The sequence below is a fragment of the Lolium perenne genome, chromosome 5 (genome assembly GCF_019359855.2).
Source record: "Lolium perenne isolate Kyuss_39 chromosome 5, Kyuss_2.0, whole genome shotgun sequence".
Classification (NCBI taxonomy): domain Eukaryota; kingdom Viridiplantae; phylum Streptophyta; class Magnoliopsida; order Poales; family Poaceae; genus Lolium; species Lolium perenne.
The window spans coordinates 227838921-227858310 of NC_067248.2; the positions used below are offsets into that span (position 1 = coordinate 227838921).

Consider the following 19390-nt stretch of genomic DNA (forward strand, 5'->3'; position numbering starts at 1 on the left):
AAATTTCGTGGGAGGATAGGTTAACCACCATCATCTCTTGCAAAAGCTCCATCACACACCATGGATGACAAAACCATCTTGCTCCAAATAGCTTAAGCCTAGAACAAAGTAGATGCAAGTTTTACAGGTAGAACCTCGAGAGCCATAGGAAATAGCATCATCACCTAGAGTTTGTTTGGTTTGATCTTTCCAAGGACAAAAAGTGAGTCTGGTTTGTTTGGGATCGAGTCATCATCATATCCATCCGGCTGGAAGCACGCCGCGGCCCTCCACCCCGAGGATGGACTCTCCTGCTCAGTAGCCTACCAAGGAGTACAAGTAGAGATCTGATAGGAACAAAATCCCAAAAACCCAAACAAAACGAAGCGCAAAACAGAACGCAACGCGGCGAGCGACAGAGAGAGAGAGACAGATCCGTCTCGCCGCAGCAGCCGATCGCGTCGGCGCTCCGATCGATCCTCGCTTCTTCGTCTTCTCCTCCACCGCCCCGCCCTGCCGCCGCGCGGAAGGGAGAGAGACGGCGGAGGGGAGCTTCTTCTCACCGGATCCGCGCCTGAGCTGTAAGTGCCCCGTGCTCTCCGAGATCCTTTTCGGTTTCTAAATCTCTGCGAGGTCCTCGTCTTCGTTTTCGTTTTTCCCGTGGTGGGTTGTTTTCTTCCTTGATCTGTTGTGATCCGGGCGCGGCGCGGCGCGGGGCTGACGGGGCCGGTGCTGTTTTCGGTTCTGGCGTGCAGGATCGGGGCGTGATCCGCGGTTCTGGAGCAATGACGACGGCGTGCAACGGCGCCGGCGAGGCGCCGAAGGCGGAATTGGCGGCGGCGAAGGCGGCGGCGGGGGAGAGGCCCGCGGAGGAGCGCGAGGGGGTGGGCGGCCCCTTCGTGATCGTCAACGGCGACTCGGACGGCCTCTCCGACCGCTGCTCCGACAAGGCGGACTCCCGCTCCGACGAGGAGGATCTGCCGCCGCCCAATGCAGCCCCGGACTCGGGCGCGGACGCGGGCGGAGATCACGGTGGGGAATCGGGCGATTCCGACGCCGCTACCGTCGGGCTTCCGTCTTCCAACGGGCATGGTGGCCCGACCGCTGTGGAGTCCGAGGATGATGTGGGCGAAGGCAAAGCGGAGGGAGGCGACAATTCTGAAAATGGACTACAGAGGGAGCAGGGGACTGCCGGGGAAGAGCTGGGCGGAGAAGAGGCACCGGCAGAAATTGGAACTGACCATGTCGATGATGGTGCTGATTCCGCCTCACCTGCTGTGGATTCTGTAGTTTCAAGCGCCCCTTCTGATGTTGCCACTCCCGAAGAACAACAGGATGGAGCGAGTGCTTCTCTGGAGTCCTGTAGTCCGGATGATACCCCCACACAGGCTGAGTCTGATCCAATCGTATTGGGCAAGGAGCTCGAAGAGGAAACAAGCGCTCCTTCTGATGTTGCGGCTCCTGAAGAACAACAGGATGGAGTGAGTGCTTCTCTGGAGTCCAGTACTCCGGATGATAACCCCACACAGGCTGAGTCTGATCCCATCGTATTGGGCAAGGAGCTCGAAAAGGAAACAAGTGCTCCTTCTGATGTTGCCGCTCCTGAAGAACAACAGGATGGGGCGAATGCTTCTCTGGAGTCCAGCAGTCCGGATGATACCCCCACACAGACTGAGTCTGATCCCATCGTATTGGGCAATGAGGTCGAAAAGGACACAAGTGCTCCTTCTGATGTTGCCGCTCCTGAAGAACAGGAGGATGAAGTGAATTATGCTTCTCTGGAGTCCAGCAGTCCGGATGATACCGCTACACAGGCTGAGTCTGATCCCATTGTATCAGAGTCTGATACCATAGTATCAGAGTCTGATCCCATCGTACTGGAGTCTGACGGTAGTGGTGAGCAAAGCAAAGAAGAAGAGATTGATGCTGAAATCAAGGAGCTGGGCACAGATGGATCAGGTGTTTCTGAGGTGAATGGACAGCATGATGCTGGCGTGAGTGCTGATTCATGTGTAACTGCTACTGAGCCTCTGATTCACCTCGATGAGGGCAAACATCAGCAGTCTGTTGTCACAGAATTGGTGGAGCAGGATGGGAGCAACGGACATGCCCATGTTGAGTCAATTCCTGATTCTTGCACATCTGCTCCTGACTCTGACATTGATGGGGGCTTAGAACAACAATCAGATGCACTGGAGGCTGAGCCTGAAGTGCCAGATGGAAGTGGTTGTGGAGCATACAAGGGACCTATAGAAGAGGAAGTTGCTGCGAATGGCCTTGGCTGTGCTGAGGACACTCTTAATACTTCCGCAGAGCTTGAAACTGCGGTTGATGAGGGTGAGGGCGAAGTCGCCTCTGGTGTTGTTGAAACGGAAGCCGTAATAGGAACGGATAGTGAGGGAGATTTGCATGATGGCCAGGCTGTTGCTGTCACATCTGGTGAGGAAGCGAAACCTCCTGCCAAGGAGGGAATAAATGAAGCCATTCCTGCTGAAGCTGGGGTGTGTGTAATTACTGGGAATATAAGTGAACCAGTAGTGCAAGATGATGAATTGGTCAAGAATGGTGTCTCTTCTGGCATACTTCATTCAGAACAATCTGAACCAGATCAAGTTGTTGAACTTAAAGGGGGTCAAGAAGTTCAGGTAGAAGTTGCTTCAGGTGATGGAAACACTCCAGTTTCTGATGTGAAGGCTGTCATCGTGGAAATGAACACATCAGACAGCGTTCAAACACAAGATCTTGGGTCTGCATTGGAAGACAGGAGTATGCCACTGCACGAGAATTCAATAGGCGAAGTCGAGGAGGAGGTAAAAGAACAAGCTTGCCCTGAGGATGCACATTTAGCTCTGAATGACTATTCTTCTGTACAGACTGGAAAGCAAGGGCAGTTCGAATTACCTGGTGCTGGTGTAGCTGATAAAACTGACAATGTTGTGTTAGAGGCAGAACCAAGGAAAGGGGTTGAGACGGAGGTTGTTGACGTTGTTCAGTTGGATGTGCCCGCGGCTTCTACTGTTCATAATGAACCAAGGTCCATTGATTTCATCAACAATGCTAGCCTGCATACTAAATTGGAAACTTCTGACCATGTACAGGCAATGGAGTGTAGTTCTCAGGAAGTATCTAGCACCACTGTCGATCAAGTTATATCTGGTGTTACTGAGGAACATGGAACTGCTGTGACTGATGACGCTGAACTTCAGGAAGTATCTAGCGAAGCTGCTGTTGATCAAGGTGAACCTGTTGCATTGGGTGACGTTCGTGAAGCTAGTGACATTTGTCAAACAGGTGAATCACGTGATTTGGCTGCAGATTACCAATCGAATAGTGACCAGCCAGAGATCTTCGATGCATCAGCTACTTGTGAAGAGCTAGTTTCTCCAATTGAAGGTCCTCGCCTTTCAGATGAAACATTGGAACCTGGAGTTAAGGCTCCTTGCACAGTTCAGGAGATAGGCTCGTCAGATGTGACATGTAAAGATGTGGTAAATATAAATGCATGCAATATATCTTCTCAAGAAGTCGAAACCAAATGTTTGGAAGGTATGCAATCATTTTTCTCTGGCTACCCTTTTTGATTCTTTAATTTTAATGTTGTCCTTAAAGTTAATGATGATTATAGTTGTTTGTAAAAGTATGAATGCTTACCCTAGTTATTGTGCAACAGTATTGGAACCTTCATCTGTTGACGGGGTAGTTGTTCCAGTGGAGCACAAGAATGATGACAAAAATGCACAGAAAGGGAAGGAGAAGATTGCTGAGGACTCCACTGATTCACCTATGGATCTTGATAAGAGTCACAAGGGAGATATAAAGTTCATTGGGCCACCAAATTTGTTCCACATAGTAAAGGTTCCAAGATTTGCTGGTGATGACGTCTGGGCAAGAGTACAGGAGGCGCAAGTTCATCTGGATCGCCTGACTCAAGAAAGAGATGCACTTAATGTTCGCAGGAAAAACCAGAAGGTAACAGGCATCCTAACGTTCATTCTACTTTTCCTTCCTTAGCTTGTTTCTGACTTTTGGATTAACTATTGCAGGCTATTGTTGATGGGTATAAGGACAAATTAAATGCAGCACGGCAAGAAGAGAGTGAAGCGAGAGCTGCTTTTGTTGATAAGAGGAATGGTCTAGATAGTGCACGGTCAGTGATTGGGAAGTTGAATCAAGCAAATTCAATTGAAGAAATTGATGAGCTGGTAAGAATTCTGCGCTGGTGTATTCATTTTATTTTCCTTCTCATGTTATGTTCTTCTGTTTCTCAATCTGGCATCTTATCTAATAAATATTCTGATGATTTAGATTGCGAGGAAAGAGAGGACTATGGAACATGAGACCATTTCTTTGAAACAAGAGAAGCTTTTCATTAAAGAGATTAATGAACTAAAAACCCAAAGGAAGCAAGTGTGCTCCAATCTGGGCTCAAAGGCTGAAATCAGTGAAGCATTCCATCAAAAGGATCACATTCACGAGCAACATAAGGTCTTTCTCTTAAAGCAGCACCTTGTTTTCTTCAGTCTGAATTACATCAATTTTCATACTGACACCTATGTTCTCTTTTCTAGACTTTGAAGAAGGAAGCAGATTTACTTTCAAAGAATCTGAAGTCCCTTGAGGAGAACAGAAAAAAGATTCAAATTTCGTATGAAGATGAAAAAGCAGTTCTGGGAAAAATAATTGATGAATTGAATGCTGCCAATGTAATACGTCAACAGGCCTACAAGAATTGGTCTGACCTGAGAGCGGAACCAACCAAGAGGGTAAGAAGCTTCTTGTATTCACGGGAGGCTTGTAGTGTAATATTTCTATGCTAAATAAACAAAACTGGCAAGTCGTCAGTTATTGTTTCCAAAGTTTTGCACCATCCCCAAAATGGAGGCATATTGCCTTCTTAAATATCGAGAAAGCCCAACTACCAAACAAACCTGGGTGAGAACCCAATGTCGGGTTAGTTCAAACATGCGTGATTATACTGATTGATAGATTGACTTCATGTGGAAGTAAGGTGACTCTTTATTTAGTGTCATCAGTTTAAATAGAGTGGCTCCTACCCTGCTCTCTATCATGCACCTTTAGTGTTGATGTCTGGAATATGCTACTCCCTTAGTGATCAATACCAGCATTTGTGGAGTACTATATTTTCTGTCTCCCTTAGTGATGGAGGCAAGGAAGATAAGTTTCTCTACTGTGCTAGTGACCACCTATACAGAGGCTATTCTGTAGTATTTCTTGTTAGTTGTGTTAAAAACCTGAAAATCCTCTCTCCTTTTTGGCATTTCAGAACAAGTACTTCAGAATGTACATGACAGACCGCGATGAGGTGAGCAAGTTCACTGACAAGGATAAACTTGAGGCATATTGTAATAATCAGGTAAACCACACAACCACTCTCTGACATTATCTCAGTGATGCATTTCTTAGGATCAATATTTGTCCCTGGTTTTGATGTCTTAGTTGCTTAAGGTGATCAACTTCCATGTGCTATGAGCCAATTAGTCAACTTCATAGACACATGCAACCAGCATTTGTGTTTTGCTATCTCTTAACATATCATGTGCTGCAGTGCTAGTCGTATACCGTAAGCAATTATCTACTATTTTGAATCTACTAGGTTCTTTCGATGTGAAGTTCCTACAAATTCATAATATTCATAGTCATACCTCTGATGGCTGATCAATACCAGCATCGTGATGGCTCATTCCTTATGTTCTTCAAATTGTCGTTGAACTACAACTGTTGTTTCTTGATCCTCCCATAATATGATGCTCTTATGTTTGATCAGTAATTTTTTAACTTCTTTCACTTTCAGGTAAAGAACTTTATGGAGATGTGGAACAAAGATGATGACTTCCGCAGGATGTATGTTGAAGCAAACAAGTTTAGCACTCTGAAGAGACTTGAGACCCATGATGGAAGATTACTTGGCCCTGGAGAGGATCGTCCAGTCATTCCCAGGAACAATTTCAACAGAAGACCTAACAATCCATCTCAACTCACTGCTTCAAGCCCAAACATGCCCATTGCAACTTCAAAAGCAGCACCTGAAAAGTCTGCCGCAGTTGTAGTTCCTGTAGAAGAGGATTCATTTCCAGTTTTACCACCAACCCAGATCCATAAGCAGGTCAAATCAAAGACAGCTGGTAGTTCATCCCAGAAAGAAATAACTACAGCTCCAGTGTCAGAAGTGGAAGATGTAAAACACATTGAAAAGGAAAAGGCCCGTCGTCCTGCTGAGGAGTTGGAGCTAACAAAGAAGGCGGATGAGGAGTTGGCACGGAAGGATAAGGAAATAGAAGAGCAGAAGGCAGCTGAAAGGGAACGAATTGTGTTGGAGCAGAAGGCCAAAGCTAAGGAGGCTGCTGAGAGGAAGAAAAGGCAAGCACAAAAGGCTCAGGAAAGAATTGAGTTCAGATTACTGAAGGAAGCCGAGGAGAGGGAAAAGGTATGTTTCCACAATTTTGTGCTTCCATGTTAAGCGCTCAATCTTTCTTAATAGACCATGCTGCCACCACAACGAATTATTAATTGTATATCCTATTATCAAACATGTGCAGAGGAAAGAACAGAAGAACCATAAGATTGTCACAGCTCCAGTGGCAGGTGGTAATGGCGAGGGCAGCTCTGCAGCTACAGGTACACCAGACACTGAAAGTAATTCATCCGAAAATGCTAGGGATTCCAAGGTTCCTCAACAACCACCCCCAAGGAGGAATACTAACAGGGCAGTGAAGCAGATAAACAAGCTAGAGCGCATGCCCGATCCCCTGAAAAACAAGTTCAGAAAGAAAACGCAGCATTATGTTTTCATTGGAGTTGCGGTTGCCCTAGCGGTTGTTGCGTTGATCCTTGCAGGCAGATCCTTAAACCTCCCTGGTTTAAATTTTCTTGGCTCTTGAACTAGTTAGTACTACTCCCAATGGATGGCGAGGCGTTCTGCTCACTCACAACCGTAGGGAGGTGGAGGTGGCTTCTGATAGAAAATTCGGCAGTTGTTTTGCGGGAAACTTTGTTGCTCTACCTAGACATGGCTTATTTTTTCTGTTTGAACCGTGGATGCCGTTACTGTACTTATTTTACCGTATAGATTGTGTTGGGAGTGCATTGTGCTAGACTTATCGGATGGTGGCGACATATTCGTTAAAGTGAACATAATAATATCTATAGATTTATTTTGGACATATATATATCTGGTGTGGTGGTATGTTATTTTGCCTGTGTATGTTATATTATTGCATTATGCTCAGTTGGATTGTCGATGGTCCAACAGCCCAGAACTCATTAACATATTGCCCTGAACACCTGCTCATTGGTAGCTGGAGATTGCCAGATTGGAGACAAAGGTAAGTTTCAGCTACTCCCTCCTATCGTATTTAATCGACGCTAGACACTGCTTTGCTTAGGTGCATGTACATGTGGCTACCCTCCGCGTCGATCAGAGGTAGTATTCTTTCATACTTGATGCTGCTTATACATGTAATAGCTACAGTTTTGTGTAAGTATGAGGTAAGCTTACAAATGTAAGTTTCAGCTACTCTTTCATAATTGATGCAGCTTTTACACGTATCAGCTAGAGTACAGTTTAGTTTAAATATCAGGTGCACTTATTCAGGGATGAACAGCACTGGCCATTTCCGCACACACACCGACACACATTATGTTTATTTACATCTTCCTTCACCTGAAGCTTCTGCCTCTACTCCTGCCAATGTTCTCTACGAAGGCCTCCCCGATCCCCTCGCCAATGCCCTCGATGAGGCCGCCGATGACCCCGAATAGGGCGTTGATGGTGACCTTGGCCACGGCCACGAGCGGGTTGCTCCTCTCGGGCGGCACCACGCCGTGCTCGTAGAGCCCGTTCACCATGTCCTTGGCGCACTTGGCGTGGAGGTAGTACCCGCACGGCATACACTGGTACACGCGCCCCGACCGCCGCCTCCTGCACACCTGGCACACGAAGCTCGTGGCCACTCCGGCACCGGCAGCCCCCGAGTCCGGCGCGAGCAGCAGCGGGTGGCTGTGCGCCGGGAACTCCATCCGCCGCGTCATGGCGGCGCAGCACGGGTGCACGTCGAAGCTGCAGCACGCGCACCGGAACGAGAAGCCCTTGACGGCCTTGCCGCAGACGTCGCACTTGCACCGGAGGAACCCACCTGGTGGTCACAATGCAATAACGACACCGGCCTACACGTTAAGTTGTCGTATGCCTCTACCGTAGTCACCATTACGACATGAACATGGTACCTGGTTTCTCGAAGAAGAGGAGGTGCTGGTGCTTGGGGTGGAAGGGGTGGTCGTGGAGCGACGGAGGAGCCAGCGCGCAGAAGTCGTGCAGCTGGAAGCCGCAGATCTGGCACATGAACCGCTTGCCGGCGCCGTACTCCCTGCAGCCCATGCACATGAAGAGGTACGGGAAGTCGAACGGCGCCAGCCGGTGCTCCGGGTGGCTGAAATGCACAATCTCGCCGTCATCACCGCCGCCGCCGTCTCCTGCCTCGTTCTGCTGGCTCGTCTGAGGAAGATCGGTGTCTTCCGAGAGCGGCAGCTTGCCGCTGAGGTTCCTCGGTTTCATGGACACGCTTCTGCTGCTCATGTCGCTCGAGCTGTATCTCGACCTGCCTCTTAGTTTGTCTTGATGCTTGCGTTCCAGACCATATAAGGAAGGCAGAAGGCTTGATCAGGAAGGCCTCTCCAAGGTGTTACTTGTTTCATTAAAACTATTGGTTAATTTGATCCGTCTACAGCTGGAGTTGCAGCAGCAGCAGCAGCAGCCTTGTTGCGGTAAAGCCAAGTTCCGATGCTTGTGTGATGGACAAGTCTTATCTCCTGTGACTGACTCAGGAAGTTACAGCATCAAGAAATCTCGACCTGCTTTTGCAGCCTGATGCATGGGGGTTCAGAATGGGCACAAACCACAAAGCTATCTAGGATCAGAAACTACTGCTGCGGGGGAAGAAATCTTGTGCCGGACTCTGATGACCCGCAAATGCACTTCTACTGACTCTGATGACCCACAAATGCACCTCTACCTCATTCCCTATTCTGTTTTTCTTTCCTCGAAAAGGGGATTTCTATTCTGTGATCGCACATGCAAAACTTGCTTCGAAGTAGCGGAGGTCAAATACTGGTTCATGTATGAAGTCTTATTGGATATTTTGTTTCACCAAGAAACTAACACACCATCAGTATTATAAAAAGAATGCGCAGGGATAGTTACTTCCATTTTAATCACGTTTGGTCCCTAGAAAACAAGTCAAATCTAGATTTGGTCCCTGACTCCAATAGCATACATCTTGGGCCCTAAACTGAACTTCTTAAAATCAGCATGCTCAATTATATGGCGGTGTGTTTCTATGCGTGGCAGCATAGTCAACAAAGATGTCTCGAAAATGATGAGGAAAACAAAACAAGACAAATCTGAGAACCCACAAGGAAAATTAAATGCTAATATAAAACTGAATGCAAATCAATTCTTTTTGTTGAAAAAAGGCATATCTGAAGAAATAATTTTCCAGCAAACTTAGAAAGATGGAAATTAATAAAACAAAATTGAGAAATTTTAAGAAGGATAATGAGCAATTCAACAAACACTATTATTTTATAAGAACTGAATTCAAGAAAACAATCTATGTACATAATTGGAACATCAGCATGTTTTTCATCATTTTTCTTATATGTGTGAGCTTTCCTGAGTTTCCAAAAAAATTAAAGTAATACAGTAGGGGAAGCCTCTACAATGATATTTTCCGCATAGCTCCAGCTTTTTGACGATGTTTCTTCCTTTTTAACTCTTTAGGTTGATTTTTATCGTGAGTCTTACCACTTTGAGTGAAGCCTTGGTCTAGGAAAACAATAGAAAGAAAATAAAATGGCCTAAGGATCAAGGTCAAGCCCATCACAATGCTAGACAACGGACACATGAACAACATTCATATAAGTATTTGCATGGATAAACAATTTTGGCATATGCCCTCTTGTGCATGTCAATTGAATGTGGATCTATCCCATCCTTCCTGGCTACTGAAACTACATGTAGGTAGGGTATTCCAGATTGTTGCCATCTACTGTAAGTGCATGTCTTGGCCTTCAAATCAACAATGTAGTCCAGATGAGCTGACCATGTTATACATTGCAAACAAACCATCCCTGCTCCATCAAAATAACAATTGTTGGATTTCTCCACATGCTTCAAAACTCTCTTATTTATCTTAGGGCAGATAGCACCTGGCCACTTCTCCTCCTCCTCCTGCTTGCTGTAATGTCTACTCATGATATGGGCCTTGATTCTTTCAAACATAGACAAGACATGGAGTTCTCTGGTTTCTAGGATATATCTATGTGACCAAATACATATCTGCCATGAACAAGTATGTACAAGGACACAAGTACAAGGATAGAAGTAGAAAATGTATTGGTACAAACTTGTTGAAAACTTCACGGTTGTTGTTAAGAAGGATATCATACTTTGGTAGATCACTCCGAAAAGCCCTAACCCAGGTTTTAGGATCCAATTCATTTAACCAAGCCCATGCTTGAGGATTTAAAACCTTCACTGCTTACATGTTGGCCTCAAATCTGGTCACAGTAGTGCTTCTAGAAATCCTCAATAGTTGGTTCTTTAGAACATCTCCTCTGGATAATTGTTGGAAGTTCTTCCACATGTGCCTGGCACATATGCTCTGAATCGGGGAACACATGTTTGGCATCATTTATCAGCACTACATAGTAAAAGCAAGTATTACTGCAAGTACAAGATCAAGTGGCAACAAAAACACTAACAATGGTGTAACACAAGTTACAGGAAAAACACCAACAATAGTTACCTTCTATTTGTCACACATGGCAGTCCAAGGTGTAGTGTTATAAATGCATAGATCGGACTTCAGAGTCTCAAGAAACAAGGCTCAAATTGGAAGTACACTAAGCCGTGCGCGCCGGCCATCACCGTGATCTCCATCAACGCCCCATCTAAAATCTCCATAGTTTGTTCTTTTGTAAGATTGAACATAGTTTTGATCTTAATGATATATTCATCTATGTGTTGTAATTCATACATGCATGAGTGATCGATCCAGTTCTAGTTGAGGTATGATCTAGTGCGCCAAGTTAGAATATGTTGTAGATCTAATATTCATGAAGGATTACGAAGATGAGTTTACAAGATCCTTTGATCGGTAAGTGTGCTATTGTCTTGCGAGTGTCACACAAGTAGTGCATAGCGTCCACATGTGTGGCATCCCGGTGATCAAATGGGGAACGTTTATTTGTCTTAGGAATCTCTTGTATAATAGTGGATCACATATATTGGCCCCTCTAGTACTAGTTAGACCGAAAGCCAGAAACCACCTCTCATTCATTCATTCATTCCTACAACTACAATCTCTCTAGTTTAATCATTGTTTATGTTCACTTTCGCTACTTGGTTTACCTTTTTTTTCAACCTATATAATAGGCTACTTACAAACCATGGTTTGGGTATGAAAACGTGGCTGCACTGACAACACAGTTGTGGGGTTGTTTAGTTTTCGTTCTACAAAACTCACATGCGATCGTTTCTTAATATATATTTGTTGTTGTTAAGTATTGAAATAACCCTACGTTGGTGCACGAAACCCACACATCAACGGCACCCGTGTGCCGAAGTGGAAGTCCTTGGAGGAAGAGTCCTCGTAGATACGTGGAAGGAGGTCACTAGCATCGATCAATCCATGGGCAAGTACTACGAGCGCATCTATGGTCAATACAATGAGAGGAAAAATTTCGTGACTACGCCACCATCCAAATGATCCACAACGAGTCGTCCATGTCTCACCGGTGGACTATCAATAAGGCTGCATGCAACAAATTAATTTCATGGATGCTACACGAGATGTAAAACTCTCATGAGAGCGGCAAGACAATGGTGGACTACTTGGCTTGCGGGATGTGTTCCTGTCTAGACTAGACATGAGTTCCTATGAGCGTGGTGGTACATGACTTGTAGTAGCGGCCTCCGCAAGTGGGGGTGACAACATTGGATAATTCTTGGTTGGTGGTTCTCTTCTAAGTACTGAGTGGTGCTATCCCGGGTGAAAACCGAAGGCCTATCCTTTATTGGTTGTGCCTTAAAATGGCTTGTTGAAGGTATTGTTTCGGGAACACGGTCTATCGCCAGGGTGAAACCTAATATCTTAGATTGAACAACGACAACGCTTGTCCATTGTGTCCTCCTCGGAGGGTGTTTCTTTTAGAGAACCTCCTTTGCAGTCAGATTTCTATTTTTTGTGGTGGTTAGAGTGCTGCTACTGCAGGTGATTGATCACCGTCGCCGGGTTTTTTTCTCTTATTATTTTCGTTTTTTTACTATGTGCATCGGGATGTTTTAGGAATCTTGTTGGTCAATGGTGTAATTTTTATATGCATGCTATTAGTGTATTCCATTTAACAAAGAAAAACTAAATACAATGCTCTAGAGCACTCTACAGGCTTAGTGCGGCATATCCTCCTTAGCTCTTCAATCAACTTCTTATACTTAGAGTTCAATTTAGCAATTCTTCAAATGAAAATCAGGTGGATCAAGGAGATGTTTGGGCATATAACTTCAACTCAGGGATATACTCCTCGAGTAATTATTACAAGCTGATGTTCTAGGAGTTAACGGTTCATGTAGTTTTTCGAAAACTTGGGAAATGCAAATGTGTTTCAAAGATGAAGGTATTTGCATGGCTCCTTTTGATGGATCGTTTAAACACAAGAGACATGATGATTGGGAGACATTGGTACCTTCCAACAGGAGCCAATTGTGTTATGTGTAATCAGAATCATCTTGAGACAAGAGATCATCTTTTCATTGAATGCCCTTTTGCCAAGAGATGTTGGGATTCATGTAACATCGAGTGGCAATCTGGGGACTCGATGAGTGACATATTTTTTTACAGCAAAGAGAAATCTTCAAGGGCCTAATTTCTTCGAAATAGTTATATGCACAATATGGAACATTTGGAAAGAGAGAAATGGCTTCATCTTCGGAGGAGAAAGGCTGAACTTAAACTTGTGGAGAATCAAATTCTTAGGAGACCTACAGTTTACTTGCTACCGTATTAAGAAGACAAAGGCCGAGAGTCTTAAAGCTTGGATTGCTTCTTTAGTTTAAATTCTTTTTCCTTGTGAGTTTATTTTTTCCAACGGGTTGATCCTCTCAACCCTTATCTTGTATTTATGGTTGTGCGAGACTTTGTGAAACTCTTACTTTAATTGAAAATACCATAGGGGCCTCCCCTGACTGTTTCATGGATAATTGTTTTTAGCAATTTTTCCCATAAGTATAAATCTATCATATATCAAGAACATGTTAAACATCAAATATTTGATGATACAATAGTTTGTGAATAAACTTAGTTGGATGGGTCAAGAACTCTCAACATCAGGTAACAAATAGGATTCTGCCTTCTCCTTCAACGATGACACCAAGGCTTGTGCCGGATGGCGTTTGTATCCTTTATGGGAGTAAATCCACACACGAAAATCTTTATATTGAACTTTTTTACCCTATTTATGTTATTTTTATTTATACCTTATTAAATACATTATATGAAATATATAATTTTTGTACAACAATAGCATTAACTACTAAAAAGGTAATTATGCCAGTGAGACATTGCAGTGCATTTGGATATGTTGCATTTCAAGTGTTATTCTCAAATATCTATAGATTTTGGTAGAGTGCTTTTAGAGTATAATTTGTATAAACAAGTTCGTGACTATGAATTCTTTATGTGAATAACTAGATATTTCTAGAGAGTATGAAGTGTCATTTATTTTATGTCCTCTATTCCTTTTTTCAACTCTTTCTTCCTCTGCTCATCCATTTCAGAAATGCCCTTCGATATGCAAAACATATATCTTCAATGGACCCCAAGCCTGCAGTAAACTCTCATCAGTATCCTCACACCCGTGTCGTCTTCTTCCATCCCCACCGTTGTTTCTCGACCCACCATGGCACCGTCCTTGACAACATCTGATCTATTTTCGTTGTTCCTTGACCCGAGATAAATGTGCCCCATCTAACATCTATGTTGCTTGACCCCATCGCAATTGTCCAATTGACCTCAACCTCTAGCTGGCCTCCCTAGGTTGATCTCGACACTCATCTTGCCACCGAGTGGGCACATGTAGTGTCATACACCATCACAAAGACTACAGAAAAATATTTAAAAGAGGGGGATGACACTTGTCCTTCCTCGCCTAATTAGGGCCTATGCGACTAAAATTCCACCAAATTTTAGTTTCAGAGCTGCAGGAATTTGTTGAACATCCGGGCACTAGCTAAATATAAATGAGACAGAGGAGACAAGGGTTGTGTTTTGGTTGAGAAGGACCAGGTTGTCTGGTTGTGGATAACCCATGGACTCGTGAACAAAATGAAGATTTTATACATATCTGTATGTGGAGTTCCACTACAAGCACGACAAAGTTTATGGTTTCCAAAGTTAAGAAGCTTTTAGATTGTCGATGGGAACAAAATTTCCAAAGAAATTTAACGAGGGAAATGCTGCATCTCTCGATATGCTTGGCGGATTTTCGCGAAGTCTATGTAGGAGTAGAACCAGATTATACATGCCATAAAGTACATACATTAATTGTACTAGTCCCCCGCCCCACCCCCCACCCCCCGGGGTGTGGTAATGTTCATGATTTCGAAGTAGATGAAGAATTTTGTGGATCCATGGATCCAAATGTTAGACAGAATGGTGACAAATTTGACGCATATGAAGAACACCGCGGCCAAAAATGTTAGGCAATTTTTTTTATTGCTTCGGCAATTTATAAACGCATTACAGCCCATGGAAAGGTAGTGTAAATCAACACAAACTAAAGAACAGTTCGGCACACCCATGTAGAACTCGTGCATTGTATGCAACGTTAAAACATCATGAACATTAGAGATGCAAGTCGATGTCTTTCTGCAGACATTAACCTGCGTGCCGAAACTATCGTTGAGTTTATTAGGTATCTATAAAAGCTTCTCCATTTTGCTGGCAACGGCGAGGTGGAACAATTTTGTTTATATTGTATAAGTGAAGTTACAACCGATTATTTTCAGCTACATGATGGAGTGCAACTAAGATTCCGTGCACCATGTTTTGTGGTTGAGTGGATTTCTGAGAGTTACATTAAAATATCAATGAAACATAACATAGCCTGAACAAGTACCAATCAAGCCCATATGCAGAAAAGCCCTGATGCAGAAAAGACCTTGATTGGTTCCTCATGTATATCAACTCGTAACTAGGAACTTAAATAATTAAACTAGAAATGAGAAGGCTGACATTAGGAGTCACCTGAGGGGGGTTGATATACCCCACCTGGTCGTCCTTTGCCAGTGGCCGTACATCCTAGTGGTTGGCTCGATGCTTGGCCAGAACAGCCACGCTGGCCAGCGCCGCCGCAACCAACACCGCAGCAAGGGTCCGTGACCCTGCTGCATGTCGGTACTAAGTTTGAGGTATCGGACTTTAACTTCGACAACTCTGACGACTCCCAGTTTGATGAGTGAAACGAGGTACTTATAGCAGGCGTAGAAGCCAAGAGGGCGGAGGAGGCAGTGCAGTGGGGCAAGGAGGAGCAGTTCCGCGGCGACCAAGAGCAAGCATCGATCTTGGCCTCCTTCAACGCGCAGCGGTTCCAGAGGCTCCGTGAGGAAGATCTGGAGGAGATCAACAACGCTAATTTCGAGCACGCTGTCGAGATCTCGCGCCAGGGGCATCCACAGAGAAGGCGGGTCGTCTCCTCATAGCGGCCGAGCGGCAGAGGCTGCTTGAGCTCAACGCTCAGCACCAGGCCGAGGCAGTCGCCCGCGAGCAAACAAGGAGTCTCGCCAGTGGCGGGCGGCGTTAAGGGGGCAGTATCACCGACAAGCTCCATCTTCGCCGACGGCCATTATGCACTGATAGATGTGCGAAGCAAGAGTGAAGTGGTAGACACTGGTGCACGCAAGAACAAAGGGTTGCGCGCCCCACCAACGGTCAGTAGATTATGGTTTATTTTAATCTAGTTTAAAGTTGAAATTTCATTTAATTTTATGTGATAATCCTAAATCTGAATGAAATTTCACCTTTTATTTATGTTTACTTGTTCAAAGTTTGTTTTACGGATTTTCATCGAGATCGCCTCTGTGTTTAACCTCTCTCTAAATTGAAAAGCAGGTGACGGCGTTTCCATAGCGTGCTGCCGGCGCTGCCGGCATTTATTTGGGGAGGGCCGGCATCTCTATCAATCGGCACGGCCAACATGTCCCCGCCATGTCACACGCGCGGTTCATTCATTCGGTCCTCGGCGTGGAACAGCGGAGGAAGATCGAGGAGAAGATGAGGAGCGGGTCCCACGTTATCCCAGTTCGCGGACGTGGCCACGCCACGTCAGACACCACACCTGAAACTCCCCGACACGATACGAGGCTACGAGCAGCCGCAGCCGGTGAGTTGAGGGATCGAAGCAGTTGAAGCAGCAGAGCAGCTAGGCTGAGCTAGAACCGATCGATCGATCGACATGGAGGCCAAGGCCGCCGCCGTCTCCCTCTCGGCGCCGCTGCCACGCTGCCGCATCAGCAACATGCTCGCGTGCTCCGCGCGGAGGTCGTCGCGCAGGTGCAGGTACCATCACGGCGCTCCTCTTAGACCACTCGCTGCCTCCTCCTCTGCTCGCTCCTTCCCCGCCGCTCGCGTCTACGCGTCAGCGGCAGCGACTACGCCGGCGAAAGAGCAGGACCTCGTCTTCGTCGCCGGCGCCACCGGGAAGGTCGGCTCCCGGACCGTAAGGTACTCTGCTCGCGACCGGCAGCTATCAAATTCCACATGTTGCTGCATTGAGAATTAACGCGGGAAATGCGACGCGCGTGCACGCAGGGAGCTCATCAAGCTCGGCTTCCGCGTCCGGGCCGCCGTCCGGAGCAAGCAGAGGGCGTCGCCCCTCGTGCAGAGCGTGGAGCGGCTGGAGCTCGGCGAAGGGACCGCGAGCTCGAGGCTGGAGCTGGTGGAGTGCGACCTGGAGAAGCAGGGCGACTCGGCCATCACGGCGGCCATGGGTGGCGCGTCGCTCGTGGTGTGCTCCATCGGCGCCAGCGAGAAGGAGATCCTCGACGTCACGGGGCCCTACCGCATCGACTACTTGGCCACCGCCAACCTCGTGCGCGCCGCGGCCGCGGCGGGCGTCGAGCACTTCGTCCTCGTCACCTCCCTCGGCACCACCAGGGTTGGCTTCCCCGCCGCCCTCCTCAAGTAAGCGCGCAGCTAACAGATCGACACCTCCAGTTGTTTTGGCCAAGAATTAACTCGGATGCCATGGTGGTGTGATCGGCAACCAGCTTGTTCTGGGGCGTGCTGTACTGGAAGAAGCTCGCGGAGGAGGCGCTGGTGGCGAGCGGCGTGCCGTACACGATCGTGCGGCCGGGAGGGATGGAGAGGCCGACGGACGCGTACAAGGAGACGCATAACCTGGTTGTGGCGCCGCGGGACGCCTACGTCGGCGGCCTGGTGTCCAACCTGCAGATCGCGGAGCTGATCGCGTGCGTGGCCAAGAACCGGAGCGCGGCGTACTGCAAGGTGGTTGAGGTGGTGGCCGAGACCACCGCGCCGCTTCTGCCCACGGAGGAACTCCTCGCCAAGGTGCCCTCCGACCCCGGCAGGTCTCCGCCTCCCCCTCCTCCACCCCCAGCTCCGGCGGCTCCGGTCACCGTTACCGAGGCCGTGAAGGAGTCGTCTCCTGCACCTCCAGCAGCAGAGGCACCAGCGCCACCAGCTGCATCCCCAGCACCACCACCAGCTGCAGCGCCGAAAGCAGCAGAGCGGCCACTCTCGCCCTACACGGCGTAAGTGAATCGACTGAACTGACGTCCGTCGCATTTGAGACAGAATCACATGAGTTATGATGATGGATGATCATTTCCTGGTGCATTTTGTTGAGATGCAGGTACGCGGGGTTGAAGCCACCGTCGTCCCCAACACCCAGCTTCAGCAGCGGCGCCACCAGTCAGGCCAAGGAGACACCTCCTGTCGCTGCAGCACAAGCTGCTCCTGCTCCTGCTCCGGCAGCACCAGCACCAGCTGCCCCTGTTCCTGCTGCTCCGGCAACAGCAAAGCAACGGCCGCTCTCTCCCTACACGGCGTAAGTATAAACCAGCTGATGTTACATCCTTGGCATCTGAGTTTGAGAGTTGGCCTCTGATGGATGCGATCCTGAATTCCTGATGCAATTGCAGTTACGAGGGCATGAAGCCGCCGTCTTCCCCGACGCCCAGCTTTAGCAGCGGCAAGGCGAAGGATGACGCTCCTCCTTCTCCACCACTCTCTGCCGCCTCTCCGGATGCAGCAACTAGCACCGCCGCCGAGGCTGCAGCTACGCCGCCAACGTCGTTGGGCTCCAGCGACAACGGAGCTCCAACGACTGCTGCTCCAGCGCGCCCACTTTCACCATACGCCAGGTATGCTTCGTCCTAATTTCTTCGTGCTCAACTCATGGCTAGGCTATGACATTCGAATTCACATGCATAAATTCATTCTTCTGTTTGTCTACCTAATTTCAAGGTACGAAGACCTCAAACCTCCATCCACGCCGACTCCATCCGCTCCCCAAGGATAGGCCGACCGGCGGCTACTTAGATTTTTCCTTTCTTTTCCTGCCCGACGCGTGGCCTGATCTGTCCGTACGCGAGCTCACGGCACCATGTATATGCTGATTGTTTTATTCGATCAAAATATACAAAGTACACGTCGACAAGATGCATTATATATTTTTCCGTACATATGGTTGGTCTAAATCTCAGAGAATTATGGTATTGAGAATTAACCTGTGGTTAGATGGTTAGGACACAACTAGAGTTTAAACCTTCTGTCATAAAAGCATAATATTCTTCAGCAAGACGCGTCGTTCTTGTCGACAGCGAAGCGCCTGACTTCATCAATCTCAAGTCCCACTGGATCAGCTTCTTAGATTCAATCTCTGGGAGGTGCTCATAAGGTTAGGGTGTGCGTACGTGCGTTCATATAGGTGAGTGTATGTACGTATTTGTGAGCGTCTACGTTTGTATCGTGTTTCGAAAAGAAAAAAAAAAACAGAACCACATTCACCGAGATGGTAGCCACAGGCTGATGCATGCCTCCCCGCCTGAGTTCGAGCCTTCGTGTTCACAATATCAATGTGTACTCACTATTCTTCATCTCTGAGTCATCCGATAAAATTGAACCACATTAAGAGAAAAATACAACTTGTTCTAGTTGCAATTTTCGCTAAAATACATTAGTTTGCACTTTTCTGGATGACTGAGAGTTAAGAAAATGTCAGAACACATAGTTTTGCACTTCTATTTTATATAATCGATCCATAGTTCATGGTGTGGACTGTGGATATAGGTGCTCCAGGTGTTGGAATCACTTGG

The 19390-nt window shown here is 46.8% G+C and overlaps 3 protein-coding genes across 3 annotated transcripts; 2 read left to right on the plus strand and 1 right to left on the minus strand.

The window, feature by feature from the left end:
• Positions 1-294: 294 nt before the first annotated feature.
• On the plus strand, positions 295-7162 carry LOC127302136 (uncharacterized). Its single transcript, XM_051332498.2, has 9 exons — positions 295-560; positions 735-3525; positions 3650-3948; positions 4023-4181; positions 4285-4464; positions 4548-4742; positions 5264-5353; positions 5792-6424; positions 6537-7162. The coding sequence occupies exons 2-9, from the start codon at positions 765-767 to the stop codon at positions 6876-6878; spliced, it is 4659 nt and encodes a 1552-aa protein (XP_051188458.1). The 5' UTR covers positions 295-560; positions 735-764; the 3' UTR covers positions 6879-7162.
• A 100-nt stretch (positions 7163-7262) lies between these two features.
• On the minus strand, positions 7263-8579 carry LOC127304157 (protein VACUOLELESS GAMETOPHYTES). The gene is made up of 2 exons (XM_051334858.2): positions 8224-8579; positions 7263-8132 (listed from the first exon to the last, which is right to left on the minus strand). The coding sequence occupies exons 1-2, from the start codon at positions 8570-8572 to the stop codon at positions 7657-7659; spliced, it is 825 nt and encodes a 274-aa protein (XP_051190818.1). The 5' UTR covers positions 8573-8579; the 3' UTR covers positions 7263-7656.
• Positions 8580-16441: 7862 nt separating this feature from the next.
• On the plus strand, positions 16442-18772 carry LOC127302137 (protein TIC 62, chloroplastic). Its single transcript, XM_051332499.2, has 6 exons — positions 16442-16775; positions 16863-17234; positions 17321-17824; positions 17926-18120; positions 18215-18436; positions 18540-18772. The coding sequence occupies exons 1-6, from the start codon at positions 16507-16509 to the stop codon at positions 18592-18594; spliced, it is 1617 nt and encodes a 538-aa protein (XP_051188459.1). The 5' UTR covers positions 16442-16506; the 3' UTR covers positions 18595-18772.
• The last annotated feature ends 618 nt before the right edge of the window (positions 18773-19390 follow it).